The 18,460-nt window shown below is 35.9% G+C and overlaps 3 protein-coding genes across 5 annotated transcripts; 2 read left to right on the plus strand and 1 right to left on the minus strand.

Moving 5' to 3' along the window:
• Window positions 1–3,860, plus strand: LOC130940223 (ent-kaurene oxidase-like). The gene is made up of 8 exons (XM_057868303.1): window positions 1–328; window positions 418–578; window positions 1,863–2,024; window positions 2,126–2,266; window positions 2,358–2,612; window positions 2,686–2,847; window positions 2,938–3,132; window positions 3,211–3,860. The coding sequence occupies exons 1-8, from the start codon at window positions 163–165 to the stop codon at window positions 3,526–3,528; spliced, it is 1,560 nt and encodes a 519-aa protein (XP_057724286.1). The 5' UTR covers window positions 1–162; the 3' UTR covers window positions 3,529–3,860.
• Window positions 3,861–8,209: 4,349 nt separating this feature from the next.
• Window positions 8,210–13,367, plus strand: LOC130941380 (uncharacterized). Of its 3 annotated transcripts, XM_057869857.1 has the most exons (6): window positions 8,210–8,471; window positions 9,357–9,636; window positions 10,938–11,235; window positions 11,316–11,404; window positions 12,099–12,215; window positions 12,689–13,367. In XM_057869857.1, the coding sequence occupies exons 2-6, from the start codon at window positions 9,382–9,384 to the stop codon at window positions 12,920–12,922; spliced, it is 993 nt and encodes a 330-aa protein (XP_057725840.1). In that variant the 5' UTR covers window positions 8,210–8,471; window positions 9,357–9,381; the 3' UTR covers window positions 12,923–13,367. The 3 variants fall into 3 exon arrangements, with proteins under 3 accessions (XP_057725840.1, XP_057725842.1, XP_057725841.1); XM_057869859.1 differs by lacking the exon at window positions 8,210–8,471 and having other exon boundaries at window positions 9,397–9,636; window positions 10,970–11,235; XM_057869858.1 differs by lacking the exon at window positions 8,210–8,471 and having other exon boundaries at window positions 9,402–9,636; window positions 10,889–11,235.
• Window positions 13,368–13,372: 5 nt separating this feature from the next.
• On the minus strand, window positions 13,373–15,489 carry LOC130941379 (tubby-like protein 8). The gene is made up of 8 exons (XM_057869856.1): window positions 14,784–15,489; window positions 14,529–14,705; window positions 14,389–14,444; window positions 14,211–14,307; window positions 14,002–14,091; window positions 13,831–13,923; window positions 13,684–13,751; window positions 13,373–13,593 (listed from the first exon to the last, which is right to left on the minus strand). The coding sequence occupies exons 1-8, from the start codon at window positions 15,312–15,314 to the stop codon at window positions 13,518–13,520; spliced, it is 1,188 nt and encodes a 395-aa protein (XP_057725839.1). The 5' UTR covers window positions 15,315–15,489; the 3' UTR covers window positions 13,373–13,517.
• Between the last annotated feature and the right edge of the window lie 2,971 nt (window positions 15,490–18,460).

The raw sequence follows: 18,460 nt of genomic DNA on the forward strand, positions 1-18,460 counted from the left end.
CCTTTGGCCTCTGTGTCTGTGTTTTGTGACTGTGACCGTCTGTGTCACAACTTCTTACTTTTTATCTGTCCTAAGTCATCACCTACTTCTATCTCTGGATATATATATCTCTTTGACCCTCTCGTTCCCTGCAATTCAACACCGCTCCAAGATCCACCGGGCATGCAAATGGACACTCTAGCCCTTATTCAGGCACAGCCCTTTGCCGCCTCCCTTGCGGTCGCTGCTGTCTCGCTTTTCCTTTTTCTTTACCTATTGAACGGTAGCCGCACTCCCGCAGCTGCCTCACTTGTGGTTGGTCTTGCTACTTCTCTTCCTAAAGTAACAGGTTAGTTCCATTCTTTTGCAGTAGACGTTATACTATTTATTTACCTACCTTTAACTGAACTGAAATCGGGTGGTTTTGATGCATGTCAGTGGTTCCGGGTTTACCGATTGTTGGTAATTTGCTGCAATTGAAGGATAAGAAGCCATACAAGACATTCGTACAGTTTGCCCAAAAATATGGTCCTATATATTCTATCAGGACCGGTGCTTCCACCATTATCGTTCTCAACTCTGCCCATCTTGCTAAGGAGGTCACTCCATTTTATTACTTTACTTTCTAATTTTAGTTTCAACTGTGGACTCTATCTCTGACTCACAAAGTTAGGATTTTTTTTTATTGAATCATTAAATACTATGATTAATAAGTAATTTTTTAATATTAATATTAATAGTAATATGTCTTAATTGAAGTCACCAAAAAATATCTTCATTAGATAATTATATACTATTATTTTAATTCAACTTTTCGATCGTTTGTAGTCTGAAGATTTAAAATTGATAGTTTTATCTCTTTCAAGTTCCAATTTAATTACGCATGTATTTAAAATCATCTTAAGTTTAGAGTACAAAATTAGAAGTACAAAAGAAGGAGTACACTAAAAGAAGGAGTACACTAAAAGAAGAAGTAATGCAAAAAAATGGTTGATGAATTGTTTTGTGATCTTTTTTTTTACTTTTTCTTTTTTGACTTTTCTGTTTGCTTCTTGTTGTTCTTGCTCTATTTTTATGTTGAACTCTCTTATTAAAAAAAAAGTGTGAAAATTTTTCTCAGAGTACCAAGATCACATATTAATCAATAAAAAAGAAAAATGTTATGAAGTAAAAGCATAGATGGCTGACCTTATGCTAAGTTGTTGATACTTTCAAGCTTTGGTCCGATGAAACTTTTCTTTTTTTCTTGAAGAGTTGTGTATGCTTTTTAAAAAATACACCACATCTTGTATATGTAAAATAAAGGCTTTTGAAAGCATGAGAAAAACTTTTTAAAATTTACTTATAATTATCAAACTTACAAAATCTAATATAACTTGGTATAATAGTAAATATCTAAATTTGCTCTCCTTATTTATGTTTATTATGATTTTTTAAAATTTAAAAATTAATTTACCGAACTCAATTATTAATGTTCTTATTTATTTAAAAGTAATTTTTAATTTGATTTATTTCAAAAGTACAAACAACCTCTTTAAATAATTTGACTAGTGTCTCAATTAAATAAAGTTATCTATGTATAGCATGACTTTGGGAATTGGGACCAATACTTTACTTTGGGAATTGGGACCAATACTTTGGAAGTGTTTGCTCTAATATTTGAAAGTTAAGTACTAATCTTTAGGCATTAGATGGAACACCCTACTTGGGATTAACTGAGAGTGATGCCAGAGTCTTTGTTTTTTTTTTTTTTTAACTACTGGTGTTTACTCTTGATCAATATATTATACATCAGGACCAATTCTGGCTATTTTGCACTACACTAGTTAATTATTTTTTCATAACGGCATTCCCAAAATTTTTCTTGTTTTATTGTAATTCAGGCCATGATTACCAGATATTCATCGATTTCATCAAGGAAGCTGTCGAATGCATTAACAATTCTGACTTCCAATAAATGTATGGTTGCTATAAGTGACTACAACGACTTTCACAAAATGGTCAAAAAACTTATTCTTGCAAATGTTCTCGGACCCAATGCACAGGTTGGTTATCTGGCAACTTTATCTGTTTAAGTGGCAGCATCTTTTTCTCCTTTTTGAATGTGAGCGTCTCTGAAATATATATCTTTCCCCTAATTATTCAGAAGCGGCATCGTCTCCACAGAGAAGAAATGGTGGAAAACATGTCTAGGCAGTTTAATGAACATGTGAAGAACTCCTCTGATTCCCCGATTAATTTTAGGGATATATTTTCTTCTCAACTTTTTGGATTGGCAATGAAGCAAGTGAGTTTGTACTTTATGATTGACAAATGGTATGTATTGTAACAAGTAAAATAATATAGTTGTTTTAAAAATGAGCATGGGGTATTCGCAGGGTGTAGGAAGTGATGTGGAATCCATTTATGTGGATGATTTTGGAAATAAAATATCAAGGAAGGACATGTATCAAATTCTAGTGGTTGATATAATGGAGGGTGCAATTGAGGTTGATTGGCGAGATTTCTTCCCATACTTGAGATGGATTCCAAATAGGAGCATGGAGACAAAAATTCAGAGAATGTGCTTCCGCAGGAAAGCAGTTATGAAAGCATTGATCAATGAGCAGAAGAAGAGAATTGCTTCCGGAAAGGTAAGGTATTCTAGTGTACATATTAACTTAAAATCTTTGCAGAGCTTCACCCCAATTTGATTGTTTCTTGCAGAAAGTGAATTGTTACATTGACTACCTGTTATCGGAAGCCAAGGAGCTAACCGAAGACCAAATTATGATGCTTCTTTGGGAGACCATCATAGAGACTTCGGATACTACATTAGTTACGTCCGAATGGGCTATGTATGAACTTGCTAAAGACAAAACACGTCAGGTTGTTCGCCTTTCTTGTGTTGGTTAATTCAGGTTAGTTATTTCTGGCAGATAAGATAGCCTCACTGGCCTGTTCGTCTTTGTATGGCAGGATCGATTATATTCGGAGCTCCGAGATGCATGCGGGAATGAGAGGGTAACAGAAGACCATTTGGCTAAGCTGCCGTATTTAGGGGCTGTATTCCATGAAACTCTGAGGAAGCACAGTCCAGCTCCCATTGTCCCTCTAAGGCACGTCGATGAAGATACCCAAATAGGAGGATATCACATTCCCGCTGGGAGCGAGGTCTTATCCTATCCTATCCTTTTATATTCTTTGTATATTGTGAGTGCGAGTAATGACAGTGTAGGGTTATTTGAACAGATTGCTATAAACATATACGGGTGTAACATGGACGAGGAACTGTGGGAAAATCCTGAGCAGTGGATGCCGGAGAGGTTTCTGGATGATGAGAAGTATGAGACCATGGATCTGTACAAGACAATGGCATTTGGGGCGGGGAAGAGGGTGTGCGCAGGGGCTTTGCAGGCGAATCTGATAGCGTGCTCGTCAATTGGGAGACTGGTTCAGGAATTCGAATGGGAGCTGGCTCAAGGCGAGGAGGAGAATGTTGACACAGTCGGCCTTACCACCCACAGGTTGCATCCCCTCCTTGTCAAAATCAAGCCAAGAAGCAAATGATCAACTACTTCCTCCCAACTCCCAATTCCCAACTCCCAACTCCCCCTCTTACTTTCTCGTTTCTCTAAATAATCCACAACTTCTATCTGAACAATTTTTTTTTCTTTAATAAAAAATATGTATGTGTACTCTTTTACTTCGTAACCTATTTTAATTTTAGCATAAATCGAGCTAGCATCTACTTTTCGTAGTACAAGGTCAAGTCCGGATTAGCTCTAAAATTTAATTAAATTAGCATTACCAAGTCCCAAATTTGTTTACCCGCGGACGCAAAATGTAATGCTGACAGTTAAAAATGCTGATTGCCATTCATTATTCATTCATTTTAACAATTCTTTGAAGAGTAAATTGATCAGGAATTGACTAAATATAAATAAGAATTGTAAATACTAAAATATTTTGGAAAGAGTGTTTTTATTTATGATGTGAACAAGTAAGGTTGAGTTAGTCTCATTTTTTCTTACATCAAGAAATTGTATAGGAGGTGGAATGATTTTCTTACATTCAATTTCAATATATTCTTTTTCAATGTTTATTGGTATTAAAAATGGATTTTACGACTGGGATGAGTTTTGACTGCAAATTAGGTCGATTGCAAGAGATACGAAAGTAGTAAAGTCGAAAACACAATGAACAACGTAGGAAACAGGTTAACTAGAGGTTACTTTTCTTGAATACCAAAATTTTTACTTGACTTTCAAGTTGAGAGTGGAGAACATAGTGCGAATTTTAGAGAATAAGTTGGAGGAAGAATGTGGGAGAGGAAGAATAACTGTCAAAGACTTTACTTTCTCTATATAAAAAGGTTGAAATCAACACAAGCACGCATGAATTGTTGTTCGAATTTTCATGAGTGGAAAAAAAAGGATATGATATATATCTATTGATGGTGCATGAATTGTTGTCGAATTTTCATTATTAAAAAATTCTTGATGTTATTAAAAGAGTGCTATTAGTGCTTTCTTTTGCTTAGATGAAAACAAGCTATCTAAATTGATGTTCTCATCCTTCTTAGGGGAAGGAGTGATGCTGACTTCTTCATTCTCTATAGCATTGATAATATTAATGGAAGTCATAACGTGATTCACTGCCTTAACTTGATTTTGTTGCATGTGTGGTGGAAAGTCATGTGTATGGTATCAAGTGTCTACCAAATGTCCTGTTTTACCAAAGTATGAACATAGTCAGAATGCACCTCTTTCATTACCTCTTCCACACACACTACGCTTCCTTCCTCGACCACGAATATTAGAGGGTGTGGCTCAAAGTTCACATTTTCATTGGCCATTTGGTTTTATCTCGAAAACATTAATGACGGCAGAATTTACTAATGCCTTAGAATTAGGCTCAATATTGTGCACTTGTTGTCTTTCTTGTTGGAGAAGAAGAGAAAAAGCTATTGTAACATATGGAAGACTTCACGAGTATTATTTGAGAGTGTACATTTACATATTAGTCATTAAGACCTCTGAGAAATCAAATCACATATGACTGATGCCTATAATGGTGCATTATATCCGAACCACAACTACAAGTGCTTTCACAAAGACAAGTGGGTATAGGTCAAAATTCATCTAATTCTTCCCAAATAGCTTTCAATTTTTTATAATAGAGGTGGTAGACAACTCATCTTACTTTGTGGTGAACAAATCTTCTTCCAGCTCAACAATTCAAAACAAATCATTCTCATAAAACCCGTGCTTTAAGTCCTTCCAAAACTCATATGCCACACCAAAAAACGCTTTGCAGAATTTCAGAACTCAGTGAGCCATGCAACCATGACAAGACAAAGAAAATGGACCGATCCCATGCTTCATAAGTGTCATCATCCTTATTGGATTTTAAGAGAGTGCCATCTACAAATTTAATTTTATTCTTTGATTTTAGGAAAATCCAAACGGATCTGGACCAACTGTAATAATTTAGGGTTGTTAATGAAGTAGTTGTGACTTGTGAATGAGAGTCCTGAAATTTCACTGGAATGTAGGTAAAAGCAGCTCGATGGGTCTTGTGAACTTGGTTTTATAGTGCTCGTTTGGTGAATTGAGCCATCATCTTAGCAAATTTGTGAAAATCAGCAGCAGTGAAAGTTTGATGTTCTAGATTCACCACTACTTTATTTCCAGTCATCGTGGATGAACGAATTGACAAGCTCTTCTCTCACAAACTTTACACAAAAGTATGCTTCATACGTGGTGAATAATTCACTCTTTTTTTTGTTAGCTTCCACGCTCGCTTACTACATTATGAAAAATTCGTTCTTCAGCAAAATATAGTTTCATGCATTAAATGTTGTTTATAGATAAATTTTTTAGATTAAATTATTGCACCTGATTGTTATGCCGCTTCTGCTATTTCTTTTACTTTTCGCGTTGATACATTTTAAAAGTTTGATTTTGATATAAATTTGTAGTGTCAAAATTTTTACATTATTTTCTAATTAGAATTAATTATACATCATACAAACTTTTGGTATCTCATCATTTTTTTTATCTTCTCTTACTCGCATATTACTTATACATAATACTAAATATATTCATATATATATGGATGCTATCTGCATATTGCACGTGTTTTAAACTTGTAGTATTCTAAAAATTGGATCGTTCTAGCCAATTTAGTAGAAAAAAAAGTAAAATAATCATTTTTTTACCATTCAATTAAGGGAAATAATTGCCAATTTCATATAAAATTTGTTTCAAAAACTCGTTAGTTAAAATTCAAAAGGTTCTTGGTTTTTTTTTTTTTTTTTTTTTTTTTTTTTTTTTTTTTTACAAAACTGACTTATACTCTAAAAGTAAATAACAAAATGGACAAATCAATTTTAATTAGCATGGAAGGTCTTAGATTTAGTAGTAAAAATCTTTGCTTTATAATAAATAAAACCAAATTTGAGACTTGGCTAAAGCAAGCAATGATGCTAATCACAACTCCAACCACAACTTATTCTCCACTTTTTCTTTTTGTTAGGGATGGAAACGGGTCAAACCAACCCGAATTTCGAATTAAATGAGTTTGACCTATATTGGAAATAAATAGTCTAAGTCTAGGTCTATTACTTTTTATAAACTTTTTTTTTTCAGGCTACAGTCTGGGCTACTTAAAAGCCGGATAAGTTCAAGAACCTATTTGAAAAATTTGTTTTGTTAATTATAACTCAAAATAATAATTTAAAAAATATAAATTGACATTAAATACATTTTAAAATTTATAATTCATAGTTTGTAAAATATAATTCATTTATATATCAATTGTTAGTGACATATTATGATCATACTTATAGTCCATAATCATAAACAATTTCTTTTAAAAAAAGTTACAAAAGTTGACTAGTTTTAATTATTGATTTTTTTTTAATTTTGTTTTATATGAGTGAATAGTTGAAAGTCCAAACTAAGAATAATTTAATTTTATAAAAAATATTTTGATGAGCTGATCCAATGATTTTCTTAATCTTTTTTAAGCTTATAACTTGATTGTTTTAACCAATAGACTTTTCAATAAGCTCAAACCTAGCCTGTTTAATAATACGAGTTGAGTTGAGCCGATCCTAAAATGAGTCAAGCCACGAGCCCCATTAAGTAGTTCGGCCCACTTCTACCCCTACTTGTATAATTCTAAAGATCAGTAAATTTTGATTGAATTAACTGAAAATCGATCCTCTAGTCAATCTGACACTTATGAAAACAAATTTTTATTGAATTGATCAAGAAATTGCTAGAATCAGTGAAAAGTTGGCAAATCGATTGAACTAGCAAAGATTCAGCTCAACTGGTTTGTAAATTTTTTTAAAAGATTTTTTAGCGTACAATTTATTTATAAAAGCTTAAATGACGTGGTTTACATTAGGGGTGGCAGGCGGACATACCTGCCCTCAAAAGCCCATTATTTGGCGGTCTTAAATTTTGAGCTCGCCCCTAACAGTAGATTGGTGGGTCACGAATTCTCTTTTTTTTTTTGAAAAAATTATTAAATAATTAAATATTAAAAAATATATAATTTCATAAATATTTTAATAAATTTATAAATTTTTAAGATAAGAAATTATAATTTCTAAATTCATAAACACTAAAATCTTTATAATTCTAAACATCTGATAAACATAATCATTAATTAAATTTTTTAAAACAAAATAATGAAATTAATATTATTCAAAGCAAAATAAACATTATCCAAAATATAGGGCATACGAGATTCATACCCCTAACACTTATTTAAGTGGTCTAATAAGCTAATCACTAAACCAACCTGACTTTGTTATAGTGGTCTCAAATTTCTAATGTTTTTTGGTCATACAAATTTCTAATTGCATTATCTTTTTTAGTGAGTTACGCAAAGTGGCCCGACAAATTTCGACCAATTTGTTACTCAAAGTACATCTTAAAAAAAAAAAGAAGAAAGAAACTTTAACTCATTCAAACTCACCTCAACTCCCCAAGTTAGGCAAGTACCTTTGTCTAGAGGTGTTCAAAATCTATTCAAACCGAACAAAATCGATCAACTGAACTGAAAAAAACTGAGAATTGAGCAAATTAAAAACCGAAAAATCATATTTTTCTGTTTTTTTTTATGGTTCGGTTTAGCTTTCAGTTCTGCCTGTGAAAATTCTAACCGAACTGAACTGAACCGGTCAACTAAAAACCCTAAACAACCATTAGATAACCCAACCCCACTAGGCATTCCCCATCCCCATCAGATAACCCTAGCGCAGCCAAAGTCTCTAAGAAACCCCATTACCCCAGCCCCTCCCAGCAGCGCCTCCCAGCCCTGCCGAACCAGCGCCTCCCAGACCCTCGCAGCAGCGCCGGACCACCCCCAGCAGCACCGAACCGGCGAACCCGGCTCCTCCCAACAACGCCAGATCAGCCCCTCCCAGCAACGCCTGGCCAGCCGCTCCCAGCACCTCCCAGCGCCGAACACCAGATATGGAGCCTCCAAGTCAGGTATTAATTTGAATAATTTCTGTTCTTTGTATTATGTAATTTGTTGCTGATTGTTGTTGATTGTTCATTTATTTGTTGTTGATTTTTTGAAATTGTTAATAATTTTATTTTGTTTGAATATCTGCTTCTGTTTGAATAATCTCTGTTCTATGTTCAGTGTATTTTTCAAATTGCTGATTGTTGTATTTGTTTATGCAGTTTGTTGTATTTTTTTTTGGGGGGGGGGGGGGGTGTTAGCTTCTGAATGTGTATTATTTCTGATTGTTAGGGTTCTAGGTTCTGATTGTTAGAGAAGGTATGTTTTTTATTGTTAGGGTTCTAGGTTCTGATTGTTAGAGAAGGAATATTTAACTGCATTTTATATATAATTAAATGCTGGATTTAAGATATATGTGTTGATGTAGTTGCCATAAGCCGATAAGGAATTCATTTGGTGCCACAAATTACCCTGTTGTGCCTGCGTGTATATATACATATATATATATATATATATATATATACGGTCTTTTAATAAATAAGGAATTCATTTTCTTATATGCGTTTGTGTTTTGCTGAATTATTAACACAATAGTCACTTTAAACAGTGGAATATGTAGTTCTTTGATCTATAACTGTGAAACATTAAGATATCACTTCCTGCTATCATAATGATTTGAAGCAAATGTATAGGAGTAGGACAATTGGAAGATTAATGATGAAATACTATATAGGAAGATCATTTTATTGGAATATCATTCAACTGTCATTCATTGTTTTACTTGGTGCTTTGTTTCTAAAATTCTATCAAAACCTGTCAAGGGTCAGCTTTGGGTCTATGACATATGAGATATTTAATGTTTTTATCAATCTTATCATTTGCCACTAAATATAGCATTGTTTTTGCAGGGAAGGGAGCTGGAGATTGTAGTTCATGTGTAGGTGTCATGCTGGAACTTGCTACTGCTGCTGCCTACCTTCTTCTTCTCTGCTTCCTCATCCATCTCTGTCTTCCAACACCGCAAGAGTCGTCGCCGCCGGCATTGTTGCTCTGTTTTCTATCTCTCTTCCTGTGCTGCTAATCGGTTCAACTCCTTCAACTCCTGCGTTTTCGCCCGCGTCGCTGCCACCAGCATCTCTGTCACTCGCGTCTCTATTCGCCTCTTGTTGCTGCCCTTTCTCGTCCCTTGTAAGACTTACTGCTTTCTCAATTTCTTCATTGAATTTTGCTTCATGATTCATTAATTTGATTTTATCCTAATTAATAAGAAGTTTATGTTATGTAATTTGTTTATCATAATTAGTAATAAGTTTCTGACTTTTTGTTAATCTACTAATTCAGAACTATGACTATATGTATGAAATAATGTTAGTGATTACTGATATACTGATCTTTATTCTTTAGATGAATTGGAGATTTTGTGACGTTGATTTGTTGGCTGTTGTTGTTTGTTACAAAATGAGTAAATATCTAAACTAAAATTAGTAATTACTGAAATTTTGTGATTGCTTTGACTTGTTTGCTGTTTAATAATTGTCATGGAATCATTGAAACTTAGAGTGAATGAGAAGTTGACTCAATGACTAAGCATTAAAACTAAAGAGTGATCATAATCTTTTTATTTTAAAGGAGAACTGCCTTTGTTAAAAGATAGGCAATTCTTGAATGTAAGAAGGCAATTTCCATGTGTTTCAGTGTTGGCATGTTAAGGAAAGAACAAATTCCATTCTAATATGTATACCACTTGTGATCTTGTCTTCTCTATATTCAAGCTCATATGTATATCATTTTCCCTTTTGGGTTCTTTTTGGCTGAGTGCATGCTTGTCACCATGGATTAAAGTGGCATCAACTTTGTTATATATATCACTTTCTTGCTCTTAGGCAAGCATATTATTATTCAATACCCATTATCTTTATTTGCATTGCAAAGCATTCTTCCAAATTTGATAATTACAATTGAAAATTTCATTGAATCCCATCCTTTATTTACTATTGTGTATCTCAATGTTCAAGCAATTGCTTAATTTTCTCTGCTCATGGAGTTTTAGTTTTCAGTTTTTTATCCTTGAATACTAATATGCATCTTTTATTCCCCAGCTATTTTGATAAAAGAACTACAGTGACATGTTTTGCACCTAACAACCAACGTAGGAAGTGTTAAAATTGTGAAGGGTACCTATGCTTTAAGAATAGGAGACAAATGCAATGTTGTTGAATTTTTGTTTTTTGTGTATTTTATTGATTTACATTTGAATATATTTATGTGTTTGTGTAACTGTTTATGATTTCATATATTATTTTATTATAATCTAGTTATTCCGGTTGATTCTAGTTGAACCTTTCAACCTTTGATAAAGTAGCCAAAACGGTTCGATTAGTTCAATTTTCAAAACCTTGCTTTAATTATATTAAAAAGGTTTAATTTTGATGCACTGAAGAGGAGACTTGTGGCCTTTTTACGACGACGCTCTTCCTCTCTTGGAGCAGGCAGTTCACAGCCTTCCTTCCCTGTCTTGCAGTTGGTTGCTCTCGCTAGAGAAGAGCAGAGGCGGGTTTGATCCTTTTGTGTGCAGGGTTCCATCCAGAAAGAAGAGAAGAAGAATGGAGGGTGCGAAACGGTTACAAGGAAACTCATTATCACTTTTCAGTGAAGGCATTGGCTTTGTTTTGTTGCGTTGGTCCGCTCTTCGTGATGCCGTCGAGAACCAGTGGGGTGGCCCTGACTCCCGCCTCAAGGCCGATAACCTCGCCACCGATATCCTCTCCTGGTTCACTCAATCCAGAGGTTGCTCGCTATTACACTGCTTCAATTATTGTTATTCTGTTTTAGATCCTTAATATTTTTATTTTTTGAATGATTCGCAGAACCGCTTTATATTGATGACTTGGAGGACAAACTCTATGATGGGATGATTTCGCTCAATGTAGTGGTTGAGGATGGCAGCACTGAAGAGGTGCACCTTTCTTTCTTTATTGGATTAATACATAATTACATATTATTTGTTGTTGAATTTTGCTCATGTTGCTTGTTTGCAATAATTAAGGGTTAAATGGTAGTTGTTATTGTTAGTTGACCATAGTGTTTGAAAGTAAAGTTACCTAATTTGTTAAGCTCAATGGAAGTGGGTTGAATGTTAGTTGAACTTTAACTACAAGGTTGAGGGTTTGAATCTTAGGAAACTCTCTTTGGAGAGGGTTGCATTTTTTTACCACCTCGATCACGTCAGTCTTCCCTGTCTTTTTATTCATAGGTGGAAACTGAAAACTTAATATTTGGCCATCATAGGCATAACTAATGGTACTCTATTTAGTCTTTAGTTTTTGGAATGAACATATCATTAGTCACCAATTTTCATGTACATGTCATATGTTTCTATTTTGTATTTTAAAATCTTGATGTACCTTTTGTTTTGTATGTATTTTATTTGAAAAGAAGCAGTTAAGTAGGGCTCTGGTGTCCATATTCATTTGCAGCATAGATTAAACTTAATGTGAGCTGTGTCCTAAGGTCATGTTTTCAAACTTAAAAGAAATTAAAGCTGTGTATGCCACTGCTAATGACTCCTTTGTGATGTATCTGAGTATTTGCAGTGTTTTCTTGTGATTCTCATTTTTTCATGTTCATGTTATTATTACGAACTAATGTAGGTAGCTGAAAATCTAATGGTTATGCACGAGGAATGCTTAGAAGGAAACTTTGTGACCATTGAGCGTTATAGGCAGGCCATTGTTAACCAAGCTGCACATCCTCGTGCAGTGCCACAGGTATAGACAGCATAATATTTTGGAATGAGTATGAACCTTTATTGTGTTATATTGCTATTCTATAAAATTTGCATTTACACTTGTGTATATGATTGATTTAGGCTTTTCCTTGTCCTATATGACTGGATTTTTTGGAGGGAGCAACGTTAAAGTATATTATTTGATGGGAATGTGATGCATGAGTTTGCTTTGCCCATACTATATTATAGGAGGAGAAACATTAATATTTTAATTCTATAACTTCTAATTTCTAAATGAGCTTAAATGTTCAGACATGATTCATAATAACGCATCATGGTGTCATTTTGGTTCATGTACTCAACCCCACATATGAAAAAACTTGTTGTTGGCTGACACGTGAACATTTTCTCTTGTTACATCTTTGCTAAGATACAACTGGAAGCTCATCCACGTTACTTGAATTTTGAAGTAGTAGTAGTATTTTTTTTTTATGATTTTTTTTTTTGAAATAGATTGTGAATGATGAGGATGAGGAAGATGATGATGTCCAAAGTGGTCAAAATGGTGAAAGTAGTGCTAGGCAAGCCACTTCTTCAAACATGGATGTGGACATTCCAAAATCTGAGTCAAACATGAGTTCATCTAACATGCGGATTGATGATGAGCCTCTCAAAAAGGATGCAGGTGAAGCAGAGGATGGATGGGTTGTAGTTTCAAAGAAAAAAAATAAGGTTAGAAAAAATTAGACGAAGAATAGTTCAAATTTTCCTTTAGGATGGTGCAATATGAATAGCTTGTGAAAAGAAGTGCACTTGCCAGATAGCTAAATATTTTCTTTCTACCATACTATTTTGCTGTGGTGATCATTTAGCACAACTTGTTAGATTCAAAATTAGTTTTTTTCATCAAGAATTTTGGTCCATCGTTAGATCTTACAACTTTAACCATGTTTGTATCATTTGAATAAAATTTTTAAACAAACTACTGATTTTAAATTTATTTTTCATGAAAAATAATCAAATGAATATATTTAATAACGAGTCAATTAATCAAAGCAGAGGAGATAGACAATTAGGCAAGCAATATTTGGCTGTGAATTCATACAAAAATAAAAGGGGGTGATCTCGGTCTCGGATCACAAAGAGTATGGCCGTTTAAATAAAAAATCAAGACACCAAAAAAAAAAAAAAAGAGTAGGGCCATTTGACTTGTTATTGCATGTTTCCTAGCTGGACTTTGGGACACAATACAATTTACCGTTTTCTATGAAGAAAATGTAGGCCAAGGACACAGTAATCTTAAAGTTCAGAGGTTGAACGTAACCGAGTGTGTGTCCCGTTACTACACTGTGCAGCAAAGCTTTGTATCAATGGAAGCCAGACACATGCAAAAAGCTTGGTAGCCTGTCAGTGGATATCTACAGAGGAAAATGCTCAATTGAGGTGCTGTACAGTGCTAATGTCATAGTATTAATTAATATAGACATAATACATACTTATGTACATACCTGTAGTCCATAACGAATTTTGATTTTCCCACCCTGCCTAGTTGCAGGATCGTCTGCTTCCCATTCTCCTAGTTAATCACCACAATACAAGTTTATTAATAAAATGCACACAGGATATAACAATATTCACCAATAGATCATCATTACCTCTAAAGTGAGCTGGAAATTTTTCACCGATCTTTGGATTCTAAGTTCTGCCTTTCCTTTATCTCTAAAGTCAAGCTCAAATTGCTTTGAAATCTGAAGAAAGGCAATGCAAAACAAAAATCAAGCCTTGCCTCAATATCAAATATCAATCACAATAAGGAAACGTCCTACCTTGTTGTAAAGTGGAACCTTTGAGAATAGTTGATGCACTGTGTCCCATTTCTCCTCCCAATCCAATGGCAACCCTTTAATATGTTGTAACTGTAGAAAGCGAGCCCATTTTATTAAATTAATTGAAGAATGTTGCTATATGCGGACTTGGTCGACGTGACAGTGATTAGTGATGCTATTGCCAACACAAATTGAAAAATATGGTTAACCTGTGTGACATTCTTCAGTGACAGAGATTGATGCTTGGGGATATATGCTCTCATGCGTCTGTGACTTCCGGTACATGTTGCTACTGTTGGTATATACCTGTGAACATACAACCATACACCTGTAATTAGCTTTAGCAGATGTCAATTTAGACAAAGAAGATGAAAAAAATTGACTTACGTCACTACAGCAAGAGGTAATTTCGGTTGCGTATTGCGGGAATTAGGTCGATATCCCTGATAACCAAAGAGATGGATGGGTAAATACGAAAAGTTTTTACTACGTTTAACACTTGTCACATAGAGAGCGGAAGATAGAACCTGATCCCAGATATGGTATTTTGAGCCGATGAGGTTAGCTGTCATGGTCCCAAGGAAAGTATCATCTGAATTGGATAAGAGTCCTTTTACATTCTGAGCTACTGTGAAGTGAGATTTGCCATTCCGGCGCTTGTGATGGGCCACTGCTAATTTCCTATTCTGGCGTCCCTGACCTTCCTATATAGAACAGATGGAGTTGAGACAAGGACAGAACTCAGAAGGGGGGAATTGAATGTGAGTTGTGAGAAATCTTACGTAGGTATAAAGAGAATAGAGAGTGCCATGGCCTTGTGGAGTGGGCTCCTTCAGAATAAGGCATGTACATCTTCCAATATCAATGGGCAAGGGCCTGCAGATCAAAGAGCGGTTAGGTAAAGTGGACCAGGAAGACGCAGGAGCTGCGTCGGAGTCAGCATAGTCCCAGATATTGGAAGAGCCAAAAGCCCTCTCAGGCTCGTTCATCTGCATGCACAACTGGAGCGACGACGGCTTCAAGATCGTGTCTGTGGACTTTGATGGGAAGTGCTTCCTAATCTTAGGAGCGGGCAGAGAAAGAGAAATAGAAGAGCCATTGATGATGGCGGCGTTGTTTTCCTTGTTGCTATCGTCCTCAAAGCCGGAGGCTAACCTGCGAAGGCCGTAGTCGCTGCAGCTACGCGTGCGGGTGCGCTTCTGTCTCACCTCATCCTCATCCCCATTTTCATTCAGCGGATTGAAATACAGCGAACTGTAAGGCTGCCCTGAAATTGAAGATTTCTGGCAACCGCCTTTCTTCATCGTATTCATATGGCCCCGCCCAGCAGAGCAAGAAAGCGACGCCGTTGATGTTAGTGTTAGTGCGATTTAGCAGCGAAGCAAACGATGTTAAATGAGAGCTGGATGTTGGTTGATCTGAAGGAGACTCTAGAGATGTGAATTTCAAATGTTTTGGGGCAGTAATCGATGGGGCTAGCTCAGCCATAAAAGCTATCATGTGCCCCACAAGTTTGAATTTCAAATGTTTTGGGGCTCCTTTTTCATTTAACTACTCCAAGCAAGGACTAACGGTAACCATTCCACCACTTCTTCTACTTCTCGATTGGATCACAGTTGAGCCAACCAAAATTTTCAAACTTCTTGTCGTCTTCTGCGCTGTGTATAAAGCTCTACAAACATCAAAACTCCCGACCAAAAATAAGAGGATATATTTTGAATTTATTTTGTGAGATATATATTTTTTTTAAAAATATTATTTGTACATTAAAATTAATCATTAAAATTAGTTACCAATATATTTATATATATTTTTTAATTTTTTTAATATTTATTTATATTTCTAGCGTTTTATTGATTTTAATAGCTAATTTGGTATACAGATAACATAATTGTATATGTATATATATATACTCTCCAATGCAACTTGATTATACTATTTATTTATTACGCAAATGTTATGGAGATTGAAAGTTATCAAGAACCTTGGTTGAAGGTTAAAGAATTAAAGAAGAAGAAGGAGATTAGATAGAAGAGAGTGAAGAACGTGAATGTGTAATTGTGTATTGAAAAGCTGTTACTGTAGCAGTAAGAGTTGCTACTTATAGTTGTAACTTAAGTGTGAGTCACTAGAAGGTTCCAGCATTAACTAGTTCTAAACAGCAGTTTAGTGGCTTAACTAACTACTACAACTAACTAACCAATTGAGCCACAGGCCTAACCATAACAAAGCCCACTAGTTATGTTGTAACTAACTCAGCTGAATATAGTTGCTTGAGCTTAAGCTCACCTATCATGACCTCTACTTTCACCTTCTTCTTGTGTTGTTGTGTTCTGATAGGGGTGGCAATATGTACCCTACCCGCGGGTATCCAATCCGACCCTACTCGGTCGGATAGGGTTGCCAACCCGATTCGCAGCGGGTAGGGTAGGGTGCGGGTAGGATTCTCGTGCGGGTCGGGTAGGGTGTGGGTTGAGCCTTAACCCTACCGACCAACCCGCACCCTATATATATATATATATATATATATATATCTTTTAAATAGATGTTAAACTAAAGACCTTTCACTAAATGTAAAAGATCCTTAGTCATTAAAAGAAGATCATTAATTTATAATTTAATAAATTTTTTTACATAAAAGTCAGTTCTATTTTAAATTATCATTAAGTTATATAATAATGTTGCATCTTTTTTTGTAACCCACGAGTAGGGTCGGGTACCCGCGGGTTAAGAGCAAGTAGGATTAGAGTTGAGATATTCTCAACCCGCGGGTAGGGTAGGGTTGAGTTTATATAAAAATCTCAACCCGCGGGTAGGGTTAGGGTTGATTCCAAACCCTACCCTACCCTACCCGTTGCCACCCCTATGTTTTGATCATCATGCATGCATCAGGGATGATGATGTTGAAAGACGTGGTGGTAAGGATGGCAAAACTCGCGAGACGCGGTGATCCTTGTGGGGACTGCCCCGAATAGGGATCCGACTGTGGAAATTTTTTTCGTTGGGATAGGGACGGGGGACAAAATCCCCCCGAGGCAGACGCGGGGACCCGAGCGGGGAACCTTGTCCCATCTGTTTTTAATAGTTTATTTCTTATATATGTTTTTTAGTCATTTTATAAACCCAAAATTACTCCTAATCCTCATTTGCATAACTCTTCTCCAATTCAGAAATTTCCAACATTGTCCATACTCCATTCAACCTCTTTGCAGTCACCCTCTCGCTGCTCTCCCTTCTCATCGCATCGTCACATCTCACCGTGCCATGATCCTCACCGCGTCGTGCTCTCTATTTGCGGCGTTCCTTTCCGTAACTTTGTCGTCGTGTCCATTCTCCTCTCTATTGCCGTGTCTCTCACCCTGACCCGGGGCTATCAGTTCATATCTCGATTCATCCCCATTAGAAGCACAAATTCTATGGTGCGTACGAAGGTCGGTAACATAGTCAGTATCCACAAGGGGTTCTTCCCTAAGAACAGTAACATCTACCCATTGAGCGAGGAATTCTACAGAAGACATCTTTTTTCTAAAAAAGAAAAGGATCCCGAAACTTACAAAGGGAAAAAGGAAAAAAAGATCAAAAATAGGGTCTTTAAGGGGCCTGAGGTTAAATCCTTGACAAAACAGAATCACTAAAGTCTACGACCAACGTTCCTCTAAAAAAACATGCAAATAAAAGCAGTCATAAAAGAGAAGAAGAAGAAAGAAAACTTACCTTTACTTTTGAAGGGTCGAAGGTGCTACAGCAGTTGATCAAAGAAAAAGGAAGCTTTCTTTTCGGAACAGAGTGTGTAAGTGAGAAAGTTTTCAGAAACAAAACAAGAAAAGAGAGGGAAAAGTATTATAAGTACGTTAGGGGTATAAAGGTAAAACGACGCAACCATTTAAGAAGTTGCACCGTTACCAAGGTAACCGCCCCCGCGTATGAATACTCAAACCTCTAAGAGACGCGACGTTTGATTTGACGCGACTGTTGAAAGCTTTCAAAAACACGTCGGTTCTGAAAAATCACGTCGGTTCCCTATCAGGTCGGCTATGGTCCTGAGTTATAATACTCGACCCCAACTCTTAAAAGAAATTGGGCTCGAGTAGGGGCACTGTTCATACCCTGACGCAACGCTAAGGCCCAGGTTCAAACGATAGATCCAACCCACAAGGTTGGGCACCTCAGTACATCGACCTTCTCTTAAGAAGTCGGTGCTCCCCACGACTTGATCCAACGAAGTCGGAAGCAGAGATTAGCTGGCAGATAATAACTGCTCCTAAAATCTCTCAATCCACTTTCAGGAACCATATCGTAACCTTCATAAGATAAAGGGACGGTTATCCATCTAAAAGGTGGAACTACTCCAACGGTGGTTATTGGTTTATCACTATAAATACACTGACACCACTCAAGTATCTCTAAGCCCCAATACTCTCTAGATCTGCTCACATCCTTGCTGACTTAGGCATCGGAG

The sequence above is a fragment of the Arachis stenosperma genome, chromosome 7, assembly GCF_014773155.1.
Source record: "Arachis stenosperma cultivar V10309 chromosome 7, arast.V10309.gnm1.PFL2, whole genome shotgun sequence".
Classification (NCBI taxonomy): domain Eukaryota; kingdom Viridiplantae; phylum Streptophyta; class Magnoliopsida; order Fabales; family Fabaceae; genus Arachis; species Arachis stenosperma.

Bases quoted from the DNA above. Each gene is read 5' to 3' on its own strand.
- LOC130941379 (XM_057869856.1), bottom strand. From the start codon at position 15,314: ATGAATACGATGAAGAAAGGCGGTTGCCAGAAATCTTCAATTTCAGGG. The intron at 14,445-14,528 runs GTTCTATCTTCC...TTTGGTTATCAG, and splicing joins AATACCATATCTGGGATCAG to GGATATCGACCTAATTCCCG. The intron at 13,594-13,683 runs GTATGTACATAA...TTTCCTCTGTAG, and splicing joins AAATTCGTTATGGACTACAG to ATATCCACTGACAGGCTACC.
- LOC130940223 (XM_057868303.1), top strand. From the start codon at position 163: ATGCAAATGGACACTCTAGCCCTTATTCAGGCACAGCCCTTTGCCGCC. The intron at 2,848-2,937 runs GTTGTTCGCCTT...TTTGTATGGCAG, and splicing joins CTAAAGACAAAACACGTCAG to GATCGATTATATTCGGAGCT. The intron at 3,133-3,210 runs GTCTTATCCTAT...TTATTTGAACAG, and splicing joins ACATTCCCGCTGGGAGCGAG to ATTGCTATAAACATATACGG.
- LOC130941380 (XM_057869857.1), top strand. From the start codon at position 9,382: ATGTGTAGGTGTCATGCTGGAACTTGCTACTGCTGCTGCCTACCTTCT. The intron at 11,236-11,315 runs GTTGCTCGCTAT...AATGATTCGCAG, and splicing joins CTGGTTCACTCAATCCAGAG to AACCGCTTTATATTGATGAC. The intron at 11,405-12,098 runs GTGCACCTTTCT...GAACTAATGTAG, and splicing joins AGGATGGCAGCACTGAAGAG to GTAGCTGAAAATCTAATGGT.